Below are 15,091 nucleotides of genomic sequence, written 5' to 3'. Positions count from 1 at the left end.
AATAATTTACGCAAGTGCCGGTCTCGCGCAGCAGGAAGTACGTTCTGCACGTGCGCTCCTATCATTTTGAAGGAATTCATCAAAAAGAAGAGACCGTCGAACACGGCCCATGACGCTATCTTTCTCGGCTCGCTGCTCATCGATGCCGTAGAATAGTAGATGCCGTTCCAGTTATATTATAGTTAAATGGCCGTGGAGGGGATTTTGACTTGTTCATTGCTACGGACGATACGCGAACGCAACCGGACAACTATCGCGTTTGTTGTCTCGGTCGTTTTCATACGTATTAACAAAATCCATGAATAAAGCATCCATTCGGCCTTGCCTTGCGCCGTTCCCATTTGTGCTCAGATGTGTACGCGGCTTATGGGTGAGGAATAATAAGGGCTACGCGAATCCTTTCTATTAGAAATATTTCTTTTCATTTCTATCGACAAACCAATTCTCTGTACTAACAATAAGTTGTGGTTGGCGTATGGTGGTGTGGCAATGAGTGCCAGGTATCGACTGCCGTTATTCGTTCGACTTTCGTTTACACCCAGGATCCAGGGATCCGCGACAATTTTTGACGCAAAATTATCGGAGAATTGATAGATAGGAATAGAAAAATTTCATTCCGTTCACCGGGAAATATTGTGAGCTGTATAAATTGTATATCACTAATAACAAGCAGCTGTCATAGTAATAATGTCTAATTCAATGAGATAGTGCAATTGCAAAACGTCATTGTGGACATGGTAAGAACCTATTTCTGCACTTTGCTGGCCACCTTTGATTAGAATAAAACTCATGGAGACTACACAAGGAGACCGAACTCAAGTGGGAGAATTGACAGAACTTCTCACAGTAATTGTACACATTAGGTTTATTTTTGTACCACTAGCGTCGCTAGTGTTGCTTTTGCACCGAAGTGGCTTTGGTTGCAGGGATGTCCAAGATCGACCAATCGATGATCTTCCGATGAGATTGGTAGAAAGTCTCCAATTCAATCTGCCGCCTTATACTCCCTCCACTGTCTTCGGTGCATACGGAAAACTAGTGCCATCTTATATTAGCCAGATATTTGTTTGCATGGAATTTGGTATTTTTGTATAGTCTCCATAATATAACTATTCAAGAGGTGACTTTGGTGAAATATTGTTTAAATATGAAAAGAAAAATTCTGTCAGTTCAGATAAAAAACTAAATGACTTAGAAAACTCTAATAAAAAAATTCTCGAGACAATTTTGAGTCCACGGTAGTAGATGTATCGATTAAATACTTTAGCCCTGTATGATTGGAGCTAATCATGCGCAAGGAACGTATCGGAGAAATTTGAAGAAAATCTTCATAATTCTCTATTCCTTGACTTATTGAGTTCAAATTTGGTAGTAATTACAATTGCAGGATTCCAGGCAATTAGTAATAATTTCAGAAATATTCATTCAAAGATTTGAAACTTTTGCATTCTACCGAAATCTCCTCTTCATACCTGTAAGCAATGATGAAGAATACTGGCGAGACTAATGTTTCTGCAGTCATTATTGAGCATGGTGAACATATTAGGGTAGTTCTGAGCATACCACTCCACACCCACCACTATACCGGCCGCAAATTTGGTTTGTTTGAATTATATTAAAAAATAAATTTCATTTATATGTTCATCGTATTTTAGTCATTCTAACTTGCACGACCAATACTTCAAACACCCTGCTTCGTCTCACTGATAATCCATATCAAGATGATATCGCTATTGCTTGGAAAAATCGCGATTGATTCACCGTGTCGTAAAAACACATCCATTTTAAACGGTTTCTTTGAAATCCGACAACTATTTCCAGGTCGTGATTATACTTTAACAATGAGATAGAATTTTGGGTACCACGCAACATAACAACACCGATATGGAATTGTTATAGAGAAATTGAAGATATAAGGGCACATCGCGTGGGTCATCGTATGCGTGTATACGTTGCGCGTAACATTGTTAGGACGGTGATTGTTGTTGTTGCTTTTGCTGTTGTGGCGGCTGTTGCTGATGTCGACGATGTGGGTGTTGGTACTCATGTTGCCGTTGACGATACGTCGTGGCTATTTGTTGACTTGTCATATAATCGTTCTGCCGTTGCATCCGGGGACGATTTGCATGTTGATCACGCTGTCTGAGACTCGGTCTAAGATTTCCGTCTGGCACTTGATCCGATTGTTGTAATTGATAGCTGAGGTTCTGACCCCTTTGTTCATTGAGTAATAGGAGGTGAGCCGCGTGATCCATCTCTTCCTTGGTCATATCCAACGCCTCTTGCATTTCCCTAGATGTATACTTCACGAAGTCAGAGTCGCAATATTTACCGAGGCCTTGCTCAACGAGTACCTGCACAAAAATAACTGATATGAGTCTATAAATGATCAGTATCGTGTACTATGCATGAACCCATGTGCACATTATTACGGCATGTGTCCATTAATTAATCCGAATAGCAATACGTTCGTGGACTATTTATGTATTTCTTTCATTTGTTCGGTCGTCAACTTGAGATTGCCCATACGAAATCTGCACCAGCACCGATTTCCAATCACTGTGGTCGGCAGTCCGGTATGATCGATTCTGTTGAAACTCACCCGCCCGACGAGACTTTCCGCGCTGCCGATGACGTCAAAGTTTGGTTTTCGATCCGCTGGACTCCCCGGTAGACTGTGCGACAGACGATCCGGTCCGGCATTTCCATTACTCTCGCCAGACCAGGTAACTATAATTGGAAAGATTAAGAACCACTCTGCCCAGGCATAATCTTGGAACGGGATTACTAACGGCACTGCATATAAAAATGTAACGCTTTCCTGCTGATATCAAGTACTTAGTTACGAGCATTAAATTAACAATCATCGGATGAGGTTTCACGCGTACTGTTAATATGAAAACAAATGCAAAACCTTAGTATGAAATTACAGATAGATATATAATACTGTACTGGCCTTTAATAGGGGTCAAATTCGATTTTGATCCGGCACCCTCCAAAACAGTTGAAAATCAGTATTAAAAAACTTAACTAAAATCCCAGCAGTATCCAATGAGAAAACCAGGTGTCTGTAAGCATGAACTTTTCTTCATTGAAATGAAACGTTTTTTTTTCTCTGGGTGCTGAAATGATATACGGTCTTTATAAGCGTGGCAAGTGGGCGATTTTCGATGCATGTTAAGTTGCAGCGTGAACTGCGAAGGTTAGTGTTGCAATCGCAAGAGTACTAGTGTGATTACAACACTTGCCTTGGGTCATGCTGCTTTACTCAGGCATCCTTTGCTCACAATGGATATAGCTAAGGTTTTACGTGGATTTTTCCGTATTAATTCGTAACTGTTTTGGAAGGCGGCCAGATCGAAATTTAATTTCACCTCACTAATGGCCAGTCTGATATATACCATAATACGTACATGCGTATTTGAGTGTTGAATACTTGAAATACTTTTGGAAGGCTCATGACTTTTGTATCCCAGGCGAAAGAACAAAGTTATGGTCGGATACGTGTATCACGTTAAATTTATCAGTCAAGAAACTCTTTGGTTCATTCCGATTAATCGCGTGATAATCATGAGGGAGAGGGGGGGGGGGGGGGTAGCTTATATTTTTCAGTGTGCTCCTTCGGAATGAATCATACACTGTAGAAGTAATTATATTTTTGGTTTCCACAGAGCTTCGATTGAGGGGCGCAGGTAAGAAAGTACAATGGTCACTCACTGAAAGGGTCGAAATATCGAGTTTTAAACAGCCAAAAATCCAATTCGTCAAAAACTGGTACATCAGCAAATGCTGCTTAACACAATTGGCAAATTATTTTTTATTCAATCCGCGATTCCGCCTTACATATTTGTAAATTATGGTGGTATTCCATAGTTTCTCGTACAAGCATATCGTGTGGAGCTCGTTACTGACTGCAGCAGCGACGCGTAACCGCATGTAGATCTGTACGTGTACAGAGGTCGGTAATAAGCCAATGCCTTTGTTCTACCGAGATTTAGTAAGTTACGTGAGCCAACTATCCTTCTCGCACAATGGTTTGCATCATACGGGTATCAATTCACACACAGATCAGTCATGATAACTGCAGCCCGATCCGCAATAGAGTCAATACCCGGGTTCTTAGATCTTTGATCACTTAATGTGATGAGAGGGGAGATGCATGCATATTCACGTATGACATATTCACGAGCTTGTTCAGTTCACCAACGAATCCTGTACACATTGTCAAAAATAGATATTGGGTGATAGCAGTAACGTATTTCTTGTTAATTGTAAGTTTGTAATTTTGGTGTACCCTAATAAACAATATTTGTCTCCATAGTTACGATACGAATCGCGCGTATACTGTGTGTAGGCATAGGGAATACGTCTATTTGTATTTACACTCCGGAGATAAGCTTCCCAATTAGCGGCCACAGAGTGTAACTCGTAATGTTAGTAGATGTCAGATTTTTCCCAGAATGGCGTGAGACTGTGGCATTATTAATCTCAGAATCAGCTACAAATTTAATTACTTTCTTAATAAACACTCTTTCAATACAAGTATAATTTTCTTCTTTCCAAACTATGTACAACGTTACGGGTTGGCGGGGTAGGATTTAACATTACGTCACGTAATTTTGGACCCCCTCCGTCTTCTAAAAATTATCGCTGGTTTCCGGTAACATTGTTTCTACAGCCACAGTCCGGTATTATGTTGCGTAGTTGCAACATACATGTACCTGTTGGTTAGTTTACTGTTGCAGTTCGTAATATTATATAATTTCAATTTCCATGTCGGTATAGTTAGATGCACAATTTGGAAAATATCAACCAAAGCAAGATTTATCATACACTGCAAACATGCCAAAGAATTTTACAAGAAAGGCTTTAGGATGAATTGTAGACGATTACTCTATGATATTTGAAAAAAGCCCCAACTAATCTTACCATATTCATTTTTCGGGTGGAGATAGTTGCCGCAACTTTGCCCGCTGAAACGTATGACAATCAACAAAACATGGAACGGTAATGAAATTTGAAACGTAGTGTTGTATTAGAGGATGACGATGTCTACGATCGTCGCAAGTAAATTATGCAAAATGGCACTTGCAATTGGTCTATACCCGGTGTCAACGAATGTGTACATAGGCATGTATGCCTCTTTGCATACAATATGCGTACGTAGGTATATGCATGGATTCACATGAGTATGTATGTACATTCGATACACCGTGTGGTCTGCAAATGGGTGACATATTCGACTTCTAGAAAGGGAGGAGGAAATAATAAGTCACAACCGTGGCTCCAAATTTCTACGAATCGAGAAACATCAGGAGGGTAAAGGCCTCCATAGCAAAAATTTCTTTTCTCTTATCAACGAATAAATCTTTTTAACGAAAATTTTCTCTAGCTATGTCATTTCCGCGTGCGTTAGAAAATATTCAAAGATTTTTTTCATAAAATGTACACATTTTCAAGAAGCCCAAGAAATGTTCCGTGCAGAATGATCTGAATCAATCAAGATTTAAATTTTTCGTAAACATATGAACGTATACTAAATTATAAGTGCAGCTATCGTTTCTCGTGTGAATCTGTTTCTTGACTTCAAGACTTTTTTGGATGAAAGGTAGTAATAAAATTAACCTATCCGAGGAGATAGAAATTTTGTTTTAATAGTTTGTCGTGTCGCAAAAAATAATGGTCTCTGGAAATCCACAGCTGCCACGATAGATACATTTACGTACTTTCGCAATATTTCAATCTTCTTTTATTCAAGTCACTCTGCACTGATCGTGAGAATTTCATGTCACTGATTCTTAGTGCAATTCGTGCACCAAAGCAATGCAGTGCTGACATATCCGCTAATATTACTTCGAGTTTTCTCCATCATATTAAATCATTTTATGAAAAGTCCCGATGGAGCGCTTTAGTATAGAAAATGCGAAAGCAAATAATGCACCACGAGTAGTTGTGTAGCAAATTCACGGTGACTACCATGCTCAGTTCGGTTGCTGATGGTATCAGACGATTACATAACAATATCCCCTATGGGGCCTTTGCACAAAATGATCTGGTATACTGTTAATATAACGTTCCGATAAATATTCCTATAAAAAACGCTCATTTACAAGAAACAGTAAGTAACAGTAAGTAACATTTTCTTCAAACAGAAATAAATATTTTCGGCCCTCATCGCGGTATTTCCTCTCAATTTGCATATAGTACATGCTCTGTGTATACGAGACCTGAGCAAGTCGACGAAAAAAATCAATACTGTGGGGTGATTTTCTTTGTCCGTTCTTCACAGCAGTTTCAGTTGGTTTCATCAGCGCGCACAAGCTTTACTCACAGTGCTTCCAGATCATTGACATTTCGATTTACTACACGCTGGAAGAATATTGTGCTCACCTTTGGCGTATACTAGTCAAGTTTAGTTAAAAATGGTCCTCCTTACTGAAAACTATTCAGTAAGGAGCTGTAACATGCAAGACGTCGTTAGACGGTTGAATGCGCAGCTTTGTGGGCATTAGGTTACCGCGAACTTTTGACCCGAATCACACAAGATAGTTTTTATAGCAAGTGAATGAAAAGTAGTGGGCTTTGCGTGCTAATTTTGCGTGACGCGAGTGGCCTATTTCTCCCCCCTAAGGACGAAAGTGAGGCAACTGTGGACTGCGCATGCGCGACCCTATCTTTACAACACTGACAATGAGATGAAATTGCCTACTTGCGTCCCGCTAAACTGCTATGCAGAGCTCCACTTTTAATGCGCCTTTGATAAAAACAATATAACGAGGTACTTGTCAAGAAATACTCAAGTTGGACCAAACAAATGGTCCGCGTACAATTTCTCTTATACAGGTAAGCGCGTTTGGCTGCCCTTCGAAAATTCAGCGAGTTGAGGTACCGAGTTTCCTCACATATGAAACTTCCCTACTGGATTTTCGAGAGGGAAACGTCCCATATTTCTACCAATTATAAGATGGTGGAGATTTGTCCCGTGCGAGGTCTATTGCTTCCATTTTCCGCACTTCGGGAATTCCTTCCCCCTTTCTATCCATCTAATTGTTAATTGGGCAACGTAGCATTAATAATTCAGGCGTTTCAGCCGGTGACTTACTCAATTAATTTGTAAGAGTTCTGGTAGTTCATCTGGTGTATATCCGAAGAATTTCCGAATACCGTCAGTGGTCGCAGAGGAATATTTTCTTCGGCATGTATTTGCCTCGGGTCTGCGGCCATCTGGTTCATGGCGTTGTCACCGAAGCTCCTACTGAGTAGAAGTGTAATATTAACATTGTATACTTTATTTACACATGAGTTTCGCAGAGATAAATTGTAGACGTGGATGCGACTAGTTGGATACGTACAATCGAGTAAAGTTCAATCCAACCCCCCTAATTTCAGCGGGCCAGAAACGAGGTTGGCACTGGCAGTTTCTAACCATCTGCAGCGGTGTGTCGAGCCGAGCTTGCGTGTATTTCAAAGCCAGTGCTGTCAACCTTATTTCTGCTATGCTCCACTGGAACTAGGGATGTTGGAATCGATTTTACTCGTATCTACAGACCAATAGCTAATAACTATGGTATCAATGTAAATATCTGTATCAGTATACGAGGTAATATTTACCCGACAACGTTTGGCACAACCTGATGTGACCTGGCAGTTACTTGATTTTGGGTATCGTTGATGGCTCTTTTCGTCGATACGTAGGGTAAAAAGTCAATCGAATTGGTCGGTGAAACCTGGAGTTACGACAATCAACTTCATTAACACCACATACATGTCGAATGATACAATGGGTAAATCCTCAGACTCGTGACAAAGTAATAATTTAGGTTTGAAATCGGGAATACGAATGAACTCGCGTCACCTTTGAAACGGTCGAATCAACTTTCAACGATTTGGCTCGGTGAAAATTGTGGTGCCCTTTTCGCATACTGGACCAGACGCTACCAAACAATGAGTGATTTCTCTGGAAAGTAAATAAACATATATTATATAATTGAAGAATTCGTGACCATGAAATTTTTTAAGAAATGTTGAATTCGTCGAAGTCGGTTAGTTTTTTGACATCAACTTACTAATTAGCACGTTTCGATCGGGCTACCCGCCGATCATCATCAGGAAAATATTGACATCATACAGGCATTAGGTGTTTACATGTACATCACTTCCTCCACAACGGCGAATATGTAAACACCTGTAAATGCCTGTAGGATATCAATATTTTCCTGATGAAGATCGGCGGATAGCCCGATCAAAACGTCGTAATTAATAAACTGATGTCAAAAAACCCGACCAACTTCGACGAATTCAATCATTCCTATATATTATACATACATATACATCTAATCTACACTGATTGTAAACCCAGGGCTTACCCTGTGCGTTGGTTCAGGATTATCGTCCAGCAGCTCTTCCAAGTTGCCAGAAATTGCTCGCTTTAGTTCTGGTCCAGCTTCGTGAAGCGTTCGCAAACCAGCCTTGTAAGAAAATTTTGTTAGACGACACTAGGACTGTAAAGTCGGAATTTTTAGAGACATTCTTCATTGGGTGATTAGGTGAGGCATATGCCGCACGGTCTTGGCATATATAGATATTGTTTGAAATCTGTACTCAATAACCAGTTATCCTTCAAGAAGATTCTGATTGAATTAATTTTATAACAAATGTGCAATCCATACACGCGTTCATTCTGTTTTTATTGCTTACGGAAACCGAGTTAAAAAAAAATTCAAATCAGTCAGTACTAATGGGTCGTGAATGGTGAATTTTTATTTCTTCATGATATTCTTTTAAGACGCATTTTTATCACATGTAGATGTGTTGAAATTTGCTACGCTTTCGTAAATGCGTGTACCCGTTCGCAAGTTATCACATCAGAATCAGTAGATCCAAGGAATGAAAAGTTGATCGAATTAGTTATTTCTTGAAACATTTTACTGCTCTGTTTTAGGACAGATACATCTTTCTATAGTAAATCACTGACCTGCAAGGTTACCGTGTTGTGACAGTCTTTGTCACCTTCTTTCATTTCCTGTTCCTTTCGTTTTTTGAAGCGTCGGAAGTAGTCTTGAATAAGAAACGTGGCGTAGAACTTACCAACTGTAACTTCGTCGTCCACTGAAGTTTAAGAGGCAAATTCGATATTATTATCATTATTGTTATCGTTATTGAGATTTCTTCAATTGAAGGATGAATTATGGGAATTGAGAGAAAATTTGATACCGACCTCCGGGAGGTGGTACGACTTGGTCCAATAGTTTCGGACTGGTTCGCTTCCATATCTTCTTTATTACAGCCCTCAGCTCCGCGTTTGCATCATCGATATTACCTTCAGTTTTTATTCTGAGTGAGGTTCGCACAACTGCGAATAAGGTTGCGTTGAATAATACAGTACCGTCGCTGTTAAGGGGCATGTTCATCGACACTAATCGCTGCAAAGAAATAGGTATAGAAATCGATGATATATGCAACACCGAGCGAGACATCGATGAAATTCTGGACATCATGTTTCAAAATCGACAAATGAAGAAAAGCTACTAATTTTCTTCCTGGCGTCTCACCTTGCAAGCAACTCTATGGGGACAAAGTTTACCAAATCCCAATGGCGGTGATATTTTACGTAACAAAGTAACAACGTCAAGATGCTTGATACGGCCCTTGGCGTCGGGATCGTATTCGGACCACAGTCTAATAAACTCGTCGAGATGATGCGGACCAAGTATAGACCAGTCTCTGGTCAAGTAATCGAAATTATCCATTATAACTGCTACGAACAGGTTGATAATCTGTAATATCCCAGTACCAACGTATATAATATATGATCTAACGAACGCGGAAAATGTTATCCGCACGTGTCACACACGATATTTTTAGCAACACCTGCGCAAAAAGTTTGATCTGAGCAACATCTACGGTGGCAGTGACATCCCATATATACCAACGTTATATTTTTGCACTGCTTGGAAATGGGGCTCTTTACGCACGCTCCAGACAATATAACTTTACAAGCAGGTGTTGCAAATTATAATATTATTCAGATGAATTTGACAACGGACAAAACAAGCATTATGCTTTCTCCTCAACTTTTGCGGTATGCACATATGCCGACAATATTGTGCAACGCAACTAGCAATAAGGCAATGTCTACATAGAAAAAAATTAAGTACGTGGGAACGGCACTACTTACAAGAAAGGAACAGAGTACGTAAAAAGAAATAAAGTACGGGAACGCAATGTTTGACCCGCATCCAGTCGAATTTCTTTCGTCACTTCTATTGTCACACTTTACTTCGTTCCCTCGTGCCGCACAATCCATCATGATATCCTGCCAAGACTCACCTGTAAATGGCCCAAGCATTGACATGAGTAATATTTCGTTTCTTTAGGTTGTAAACAGCTTATTTGACAACAATTTTTATGGTACAATGTTAGCGTTCCCTTAACGTACACACAAGTATACTACTATATATTTATGTTGAGCATTTACCTGTAGCCGATCTGAATAGGACCAGAACAGATTGCGGAAACGTTTGGAAGTTGTTGTTGCGATGTATCTCTGTATCGTCGTCAAGGGCAATTTTACCGAATACCTGTACGTTAAGTAATTATTATACGGTTGCAACGTCTATATGAAATGCGTCATCATTCAGTCCGTTAAAATACTATTAATAACGCCGCACTCTCGCATTGTTTTTAACTTCTAGCGGCTCCCTTTTCTAACTATTCAGAAAATAAAAAGTAGAGTTCTCATGAGATTTCCCTTTTTCGGGGTGGACAGGTGTATGTGTTATCAATTGTTTGTCGGCCGATACCTCGAGAACGAATGAACAGATTTTGGTCTCAACCGACGTAGTTTTTACGAAAAAAAGTCGGACTTGCTATTTGTGCGCAGAGGCGGTTAACTGTAATTACATTTTCATAAAATGGAATGATTTTTTCTCTTTGTACTATTGAGTGCAAAAGTAGTGCTATATATAACTTTGCTTGCAATATAACAATAAGGTAGTTTTATAATATACAACGAGAGGTGGAATGAACGTATGCAATCTTTTTTTTTTTGTGCGAGCCGAGCATCACTAGGATGCTTGGTAAACCAAACAATGATGGTCATTCCTGGGCTCGCTTTACGCGCAGAGTTCCTACTTCAAACGTATATATACGTATATGTATACATCTACTATAGCTGCAGGGCAAAGAGACAGCTCTGTGTTATGGCTTTAGGGGAGTGTTGAAAAGAACAACTCTGGTTATATAGCATGATACAAGTACAGATACATTCAATTATCTTGTTTCAGAGTGTTATGCCAGAATTTGTAGATTTGATCGAAGTAATGCCACAAACTTTACCTTCAGCTCGAAAATGAGACCAAGAAATGAATGTTACGAATACTATTGGATATTCAATTGAAGGATAGACAAGGTAAATCAAGGCAGCAAATTTCACCAACTAATTTAGAATATTTGTACATTCATCGAAAAACAAAAACAAAAATAAAAGAAATGCTGTCTGCTACCTTCCGAGTGAAATTTCAATTAAGAAACTATCTTACTATGCAAACAACGACGGAAAACTAGAGGTGATGTGATCATGTTAATCATAAGTTTTTAAATCGGTAGACTCCTCATCTGGTTCATGCATGAGCCATTATAATTACCTGCATCCCGATAACAGCATATATGAAGAACAGCATTACGATCAGAAGAGCGACATATGGTAGAGCTTGGAAAGACTTGATGAATGTCCATAACAAAGTTCGGATACCTTCCCCTCTGCTTAAGAGTTTCACCAAGCGCATCACGCGGAATAAGCGAAAAAAATTTATGGAGATGATACTGGATCCGCCCTGAAGCAATTCCAATCGGTAAAGGTTACAATGTTTTTACAGTTGCAAACATTTTTGAAAGCTTTGACGATTCAAATTTGAGTTTATTTCGAAGTGTACGTACCCCTCTGACCTCGGAGTACACGATATCTATGAAGCTTCCTAGTACAATGATGAAGTCAAAGACATTCCAGGCATCTCCGAAGTAATTCTACGATCAAATTATATACAAGTTATGTTGAATTTCTAAACATTAATTTGATAACGGCTGTATAATAGAATAAAAATCACATGCTTGCCTTGAATTTGAATGCGGCTAGCTTGAACACGAACTCAAGAGCAAAGACTGCTGTGAAAATCATGTTCAGTATGTCCAAGGCGTCCGTGTAAAACTGTGGCTGCTCGTAGAATTTCATCGCCAGAGTGACCGTATTTATCATAATGAGGGTGAATATGGTGTATTCGAACGGTTGTGATGTGACGAACCACCAAACTTTGTATTGTATACGATGTTTGGGAATGTAACGCCGTACCGGTTTCGCTTTTAGTGCAAACTCTATGCAGTTGCGCTGCGATAATGAAGGGATATTGTACGTATACAATGCTGTACAGACATGTATAAATGCATGGTTCACCTATGCCTATGTGAGGTTTGTCAAGTTACTCAATAATTATAACAAAATATTGCCGCATGCCAGTGCAGGGTAGGTATGTACATAAATATCCTGCGCCGCATACACTGATGAAAATATAGATATTTTCTCCAGTGCTCACCTGATTCTTATCCAATTCGCAATTCTTGTATTCTTGCTCACCCTCGTTTTGGAATGTCACTATAACAAAGCCTACGAATATGTTGACCATAAAAAATGCAATGATAATGATATATACGATGTAGTAAACGGCAACTATTGGTCGAAAGTTGTGGATGGGTCCGTTGTCTTCTTTATTCGAATCAATGGATACCTGCAGTAATCTGGAATTAATAATTATACGACAGTGTATAATCTAGGCATCATCGGTTCTAGCTATCGGAGAGCATTATTTTTTTTACTCTTTCAACTAAGGTAATTAAGAAGTACCACTATTGTCAGTGAAGATAAATGGTTGGGCAATGAGGGCTTAATAATCATTTTCCATAGTAATTTCTCGATGTGCAAGACTCAATTTCGTTGTGGGCGCAATGATTGCGTTGCTATTAAACCCATTCATTTATGATTGAAAGTATTTAAACATCATAGTTATTGTTCGTCGGGATATTTCACATGCAATCGTTTTTAATTCTATCAGGGTAATCGTCGTAATTGATGTCATTAAGTCATTGAATCGAAATTGTTTTATTGATGCCTTCGTATTCGGAACAAAAAAAAAGGATACTTAATTAAAGTAAATGGACTCTAACAAAATTTATTTTGTTGGTTCAAGAATTCCTTTCCCTTCGTGTGAGTTCTTTCGATGAGAACGATTCCTTGACGAGCCATGATTCCAAAGAGTCTTTCGTTCCTCTTGACAAAGAGAATTGTTTCAGTTAAACCCACTTTTTTACTTACACCGATCTCAAATACCAGTTTCAAGGTCAGTTTTGCCGCAGATATTATAGGGGGGTGATTTTTGCCGATCTCGAGGTGAAAATCACCCGGTGAAGAGTCCAATATTTTTTGCTAGTGTTTTCGTTCAACTTTCATCTGTTTCACTAACTATTCGTAATTAAAAACGCAATATTTAATGAGGTTTCCCATAAGAACCCATGCATAGAAAATGAATTTTCTCGTCTTATGTTGAGTGAACGTTGTATAGTATAGTGTAGAACAGCCATAGGAAAAATATTAATAAAATTCAGAATGTTTTTCAGCATTTTGCTTTGACACGTGAAACTCATTGAATCCAGGTACGAATCATTCGAATAGGACCATAGGAAATTAGCTATCCCAGTTGGCAGTTAGCGTTGACGTAGGTGTATGGTTGAGCAGAGACTATAGATTCAAGTTGCATATACAGGTTAGCGCGTCCCAGGCGGAGGAAATTTAGATTTTGTATGAAATCAGGGTTTCATTGTAGTTAGTGTAAAGGTAGAGTCAGTCGTTGGATGGTTTGATAGTTGGATGACGTTTATATAGGTGTACATAATGGGATTAAGCCCGTTTTAATTGATAGCCTCTTTTCTTGCGATTAGTGTATGCACTTCACGCAAGTATTGCCTTTGGACATAGAAATATATTAATAATCGAGTTAAGTTATGTAATAATATTCGTATAAGATTAATTCTTACGCGGGCCAGCCCTCGAACGTTGACACCGTGAACAAGGTCAGCATAGCTTTAGCAACGTTATCAAAGTGAAATGTATTCTGGTCCCATTTTCGATTCTCAACCGATGGCTTATTGATATCACCGTCGTCGAACGCGAGATACGTGCCTCTGAAAAAATCGAAATTTAGCCTATATAAACGTTTTGATGCGAAATCAAGTTTTAATCATAACTTAATGGCTATCAATTAAAGTTCCCACATTCGTTCGCCAAATTATAGGTGCCCATACCTATAGTATAGCCGACATAGTGCGTATACCGGGAGTCGCTAGCCAAAGTGCTGACCCCGAGTCACGCAGTTACCGCCAGCGCCAACACATGCACAAATTTTCGTTCGCAGCATTTGTCTGTCACGCTCGGCTCCCGTAAAAGTTATGCTTGCGTTGGAGCTGGCTGTGCCGCGTAGCTGTGCTAAGTGGCTCGAAGTAGCACTTTCACCAGAGACTATCGGTATGCCTACATGTCTGCATATGCAAGTACACACGTGGACACGGATTCTGAGACGGCTAATTTCTTGGACAAGTTAGTTACGTTCGCTCTGGAGTATGAGCCCGCAGTGCCACCACCGGCCGATTTCGAAACAGCCGAAACAGTCATAACAGGCTCAATCTTTGCTAACATAACATAACGAAACAGTACAAAATTCAAATGCTCTGAGTTATGTTAACGAAAATTGAGTCTACTTCGCGACCGGCGGCGGTTGCGCTGCATAAAGGCTGGCTCTCCATTGCCAACATAATCGACTTGTCCAAAAATATGAACCGTCTCAGAATCGAAGTCCACATGTGTACAACGTAAAGTCATATACCGAGAGGAAACGATGAAACTTGGCAGGCTGAGTGACGGCGCATGCGCATAATAATCCAATCTATTCTGTATACCATAATTTAAATGTATATGGTATACTGTGTGAAGCCAAATTGCCGAATAAATATTATTATTATTGTTATTGTCTGTCGGGAAAAATCGTGC

General features: G+C 39.5%; 1 protein-coding gene across 14 annotated transcripts in view; it reads right to left on the bottom strand.

Moving 5' to 3' along the window:
* Positions 1-1,778: 1,778 nt before the first annotated feature.
* The window catches only part of Ca-alpha1D (Ca[2+]-channel protein alpha[[1]] subunit D), a 72,438-nt gene continuing 59,125 nt past the window's right edge, over positions 1,779-15,091 (bottom strand). For 10 of the 14 annotated variants that reach the window (XM_046628281.2, XM_046628280.2, XM_046628278.2 and 7 more), the window contains 17 exons: positions 14,083-14,229; positions 12,588-12,789; positions 12,113-12,382; positions 11,938-12,024; positions 11,646-11,834; positions 10,478-10,580; positions 10,178-10,329; positions 9,552-9,776; positions 9,218-9,422; positions 8,975-9,108; positions 8,367-8,468; positions 7,856-7,957; positions 7,612-7,727; positions 7,103-7,255; positions 4,930-4,973; positions 2,603-2,730; positions 1,779-2,354 (listed from right to left, as the gene is read on the bottom strand). In XM_046628281.2, the coding sequence (XP_046484237.1) occupies positions 1,968-2,354; positions 2,603-2,730; positions 4,930-4,973; positions 7,103-7,255; positions 7,612-7,727; positions 7,856-7,957; positions 8,367-8,468; positions 8,975-9,108; positions 9,218-9,422; positions 9,552-9,776; positions 10,178-10,329; positions 10,478-10,580; positions 11,646-11,834; positions 11,938-12,024; positions 12,113-12,382; positions 12,588-12,789; positions 14,083-14,229 (2,746 nt within the window). In that variant the 3' untranslated portion in view covers positions 1,779-1,967. Of the gene's footprint in view, positions 2,355-2,602; positions 2,731-4,929; positions 4,974-7,102; positions 7,256-7,378; positions 7,511-7,611; positions 7,728-7,855; positions 7,958-8,366; positions 8,469-8,974; positions 9,109-9,217; positions 9,423-9,551; positions 9,777-10,177; positions 10,330-10,477; positions 10,581-11,645; positions 11,835-11,937; positions 12,025-12,112; positions 12,383-12,587; positions 12,790-14,082; positions 14,230-15,091 lie in introns of those variants that run through there. The other 4 variants (XM_046628283.2, XM_046628288.2, XR_006883496.2 and 1 more) reach the window with 3 other exon arrangements.

The sequence above is a fragment of the Neodiprion pinetum genome, chromosome 5 (assembly GCF_021155775.2).
Source record: "Neodiprion pinetum isolate iyNeoPine1 chromosome 5, iyNeoPine1.2, whole genome shotgun sequence".
NCBI classification, from domain to species: Eukaryota; Metazoa; Arthropoda; class Insecta; order Hymenoptera; family Diprionidae; genus Neodiprion; species Neodiprion pinetum.
This window is presented reverse-complemented; position numbering and strand designations above follow the sequence as displayed.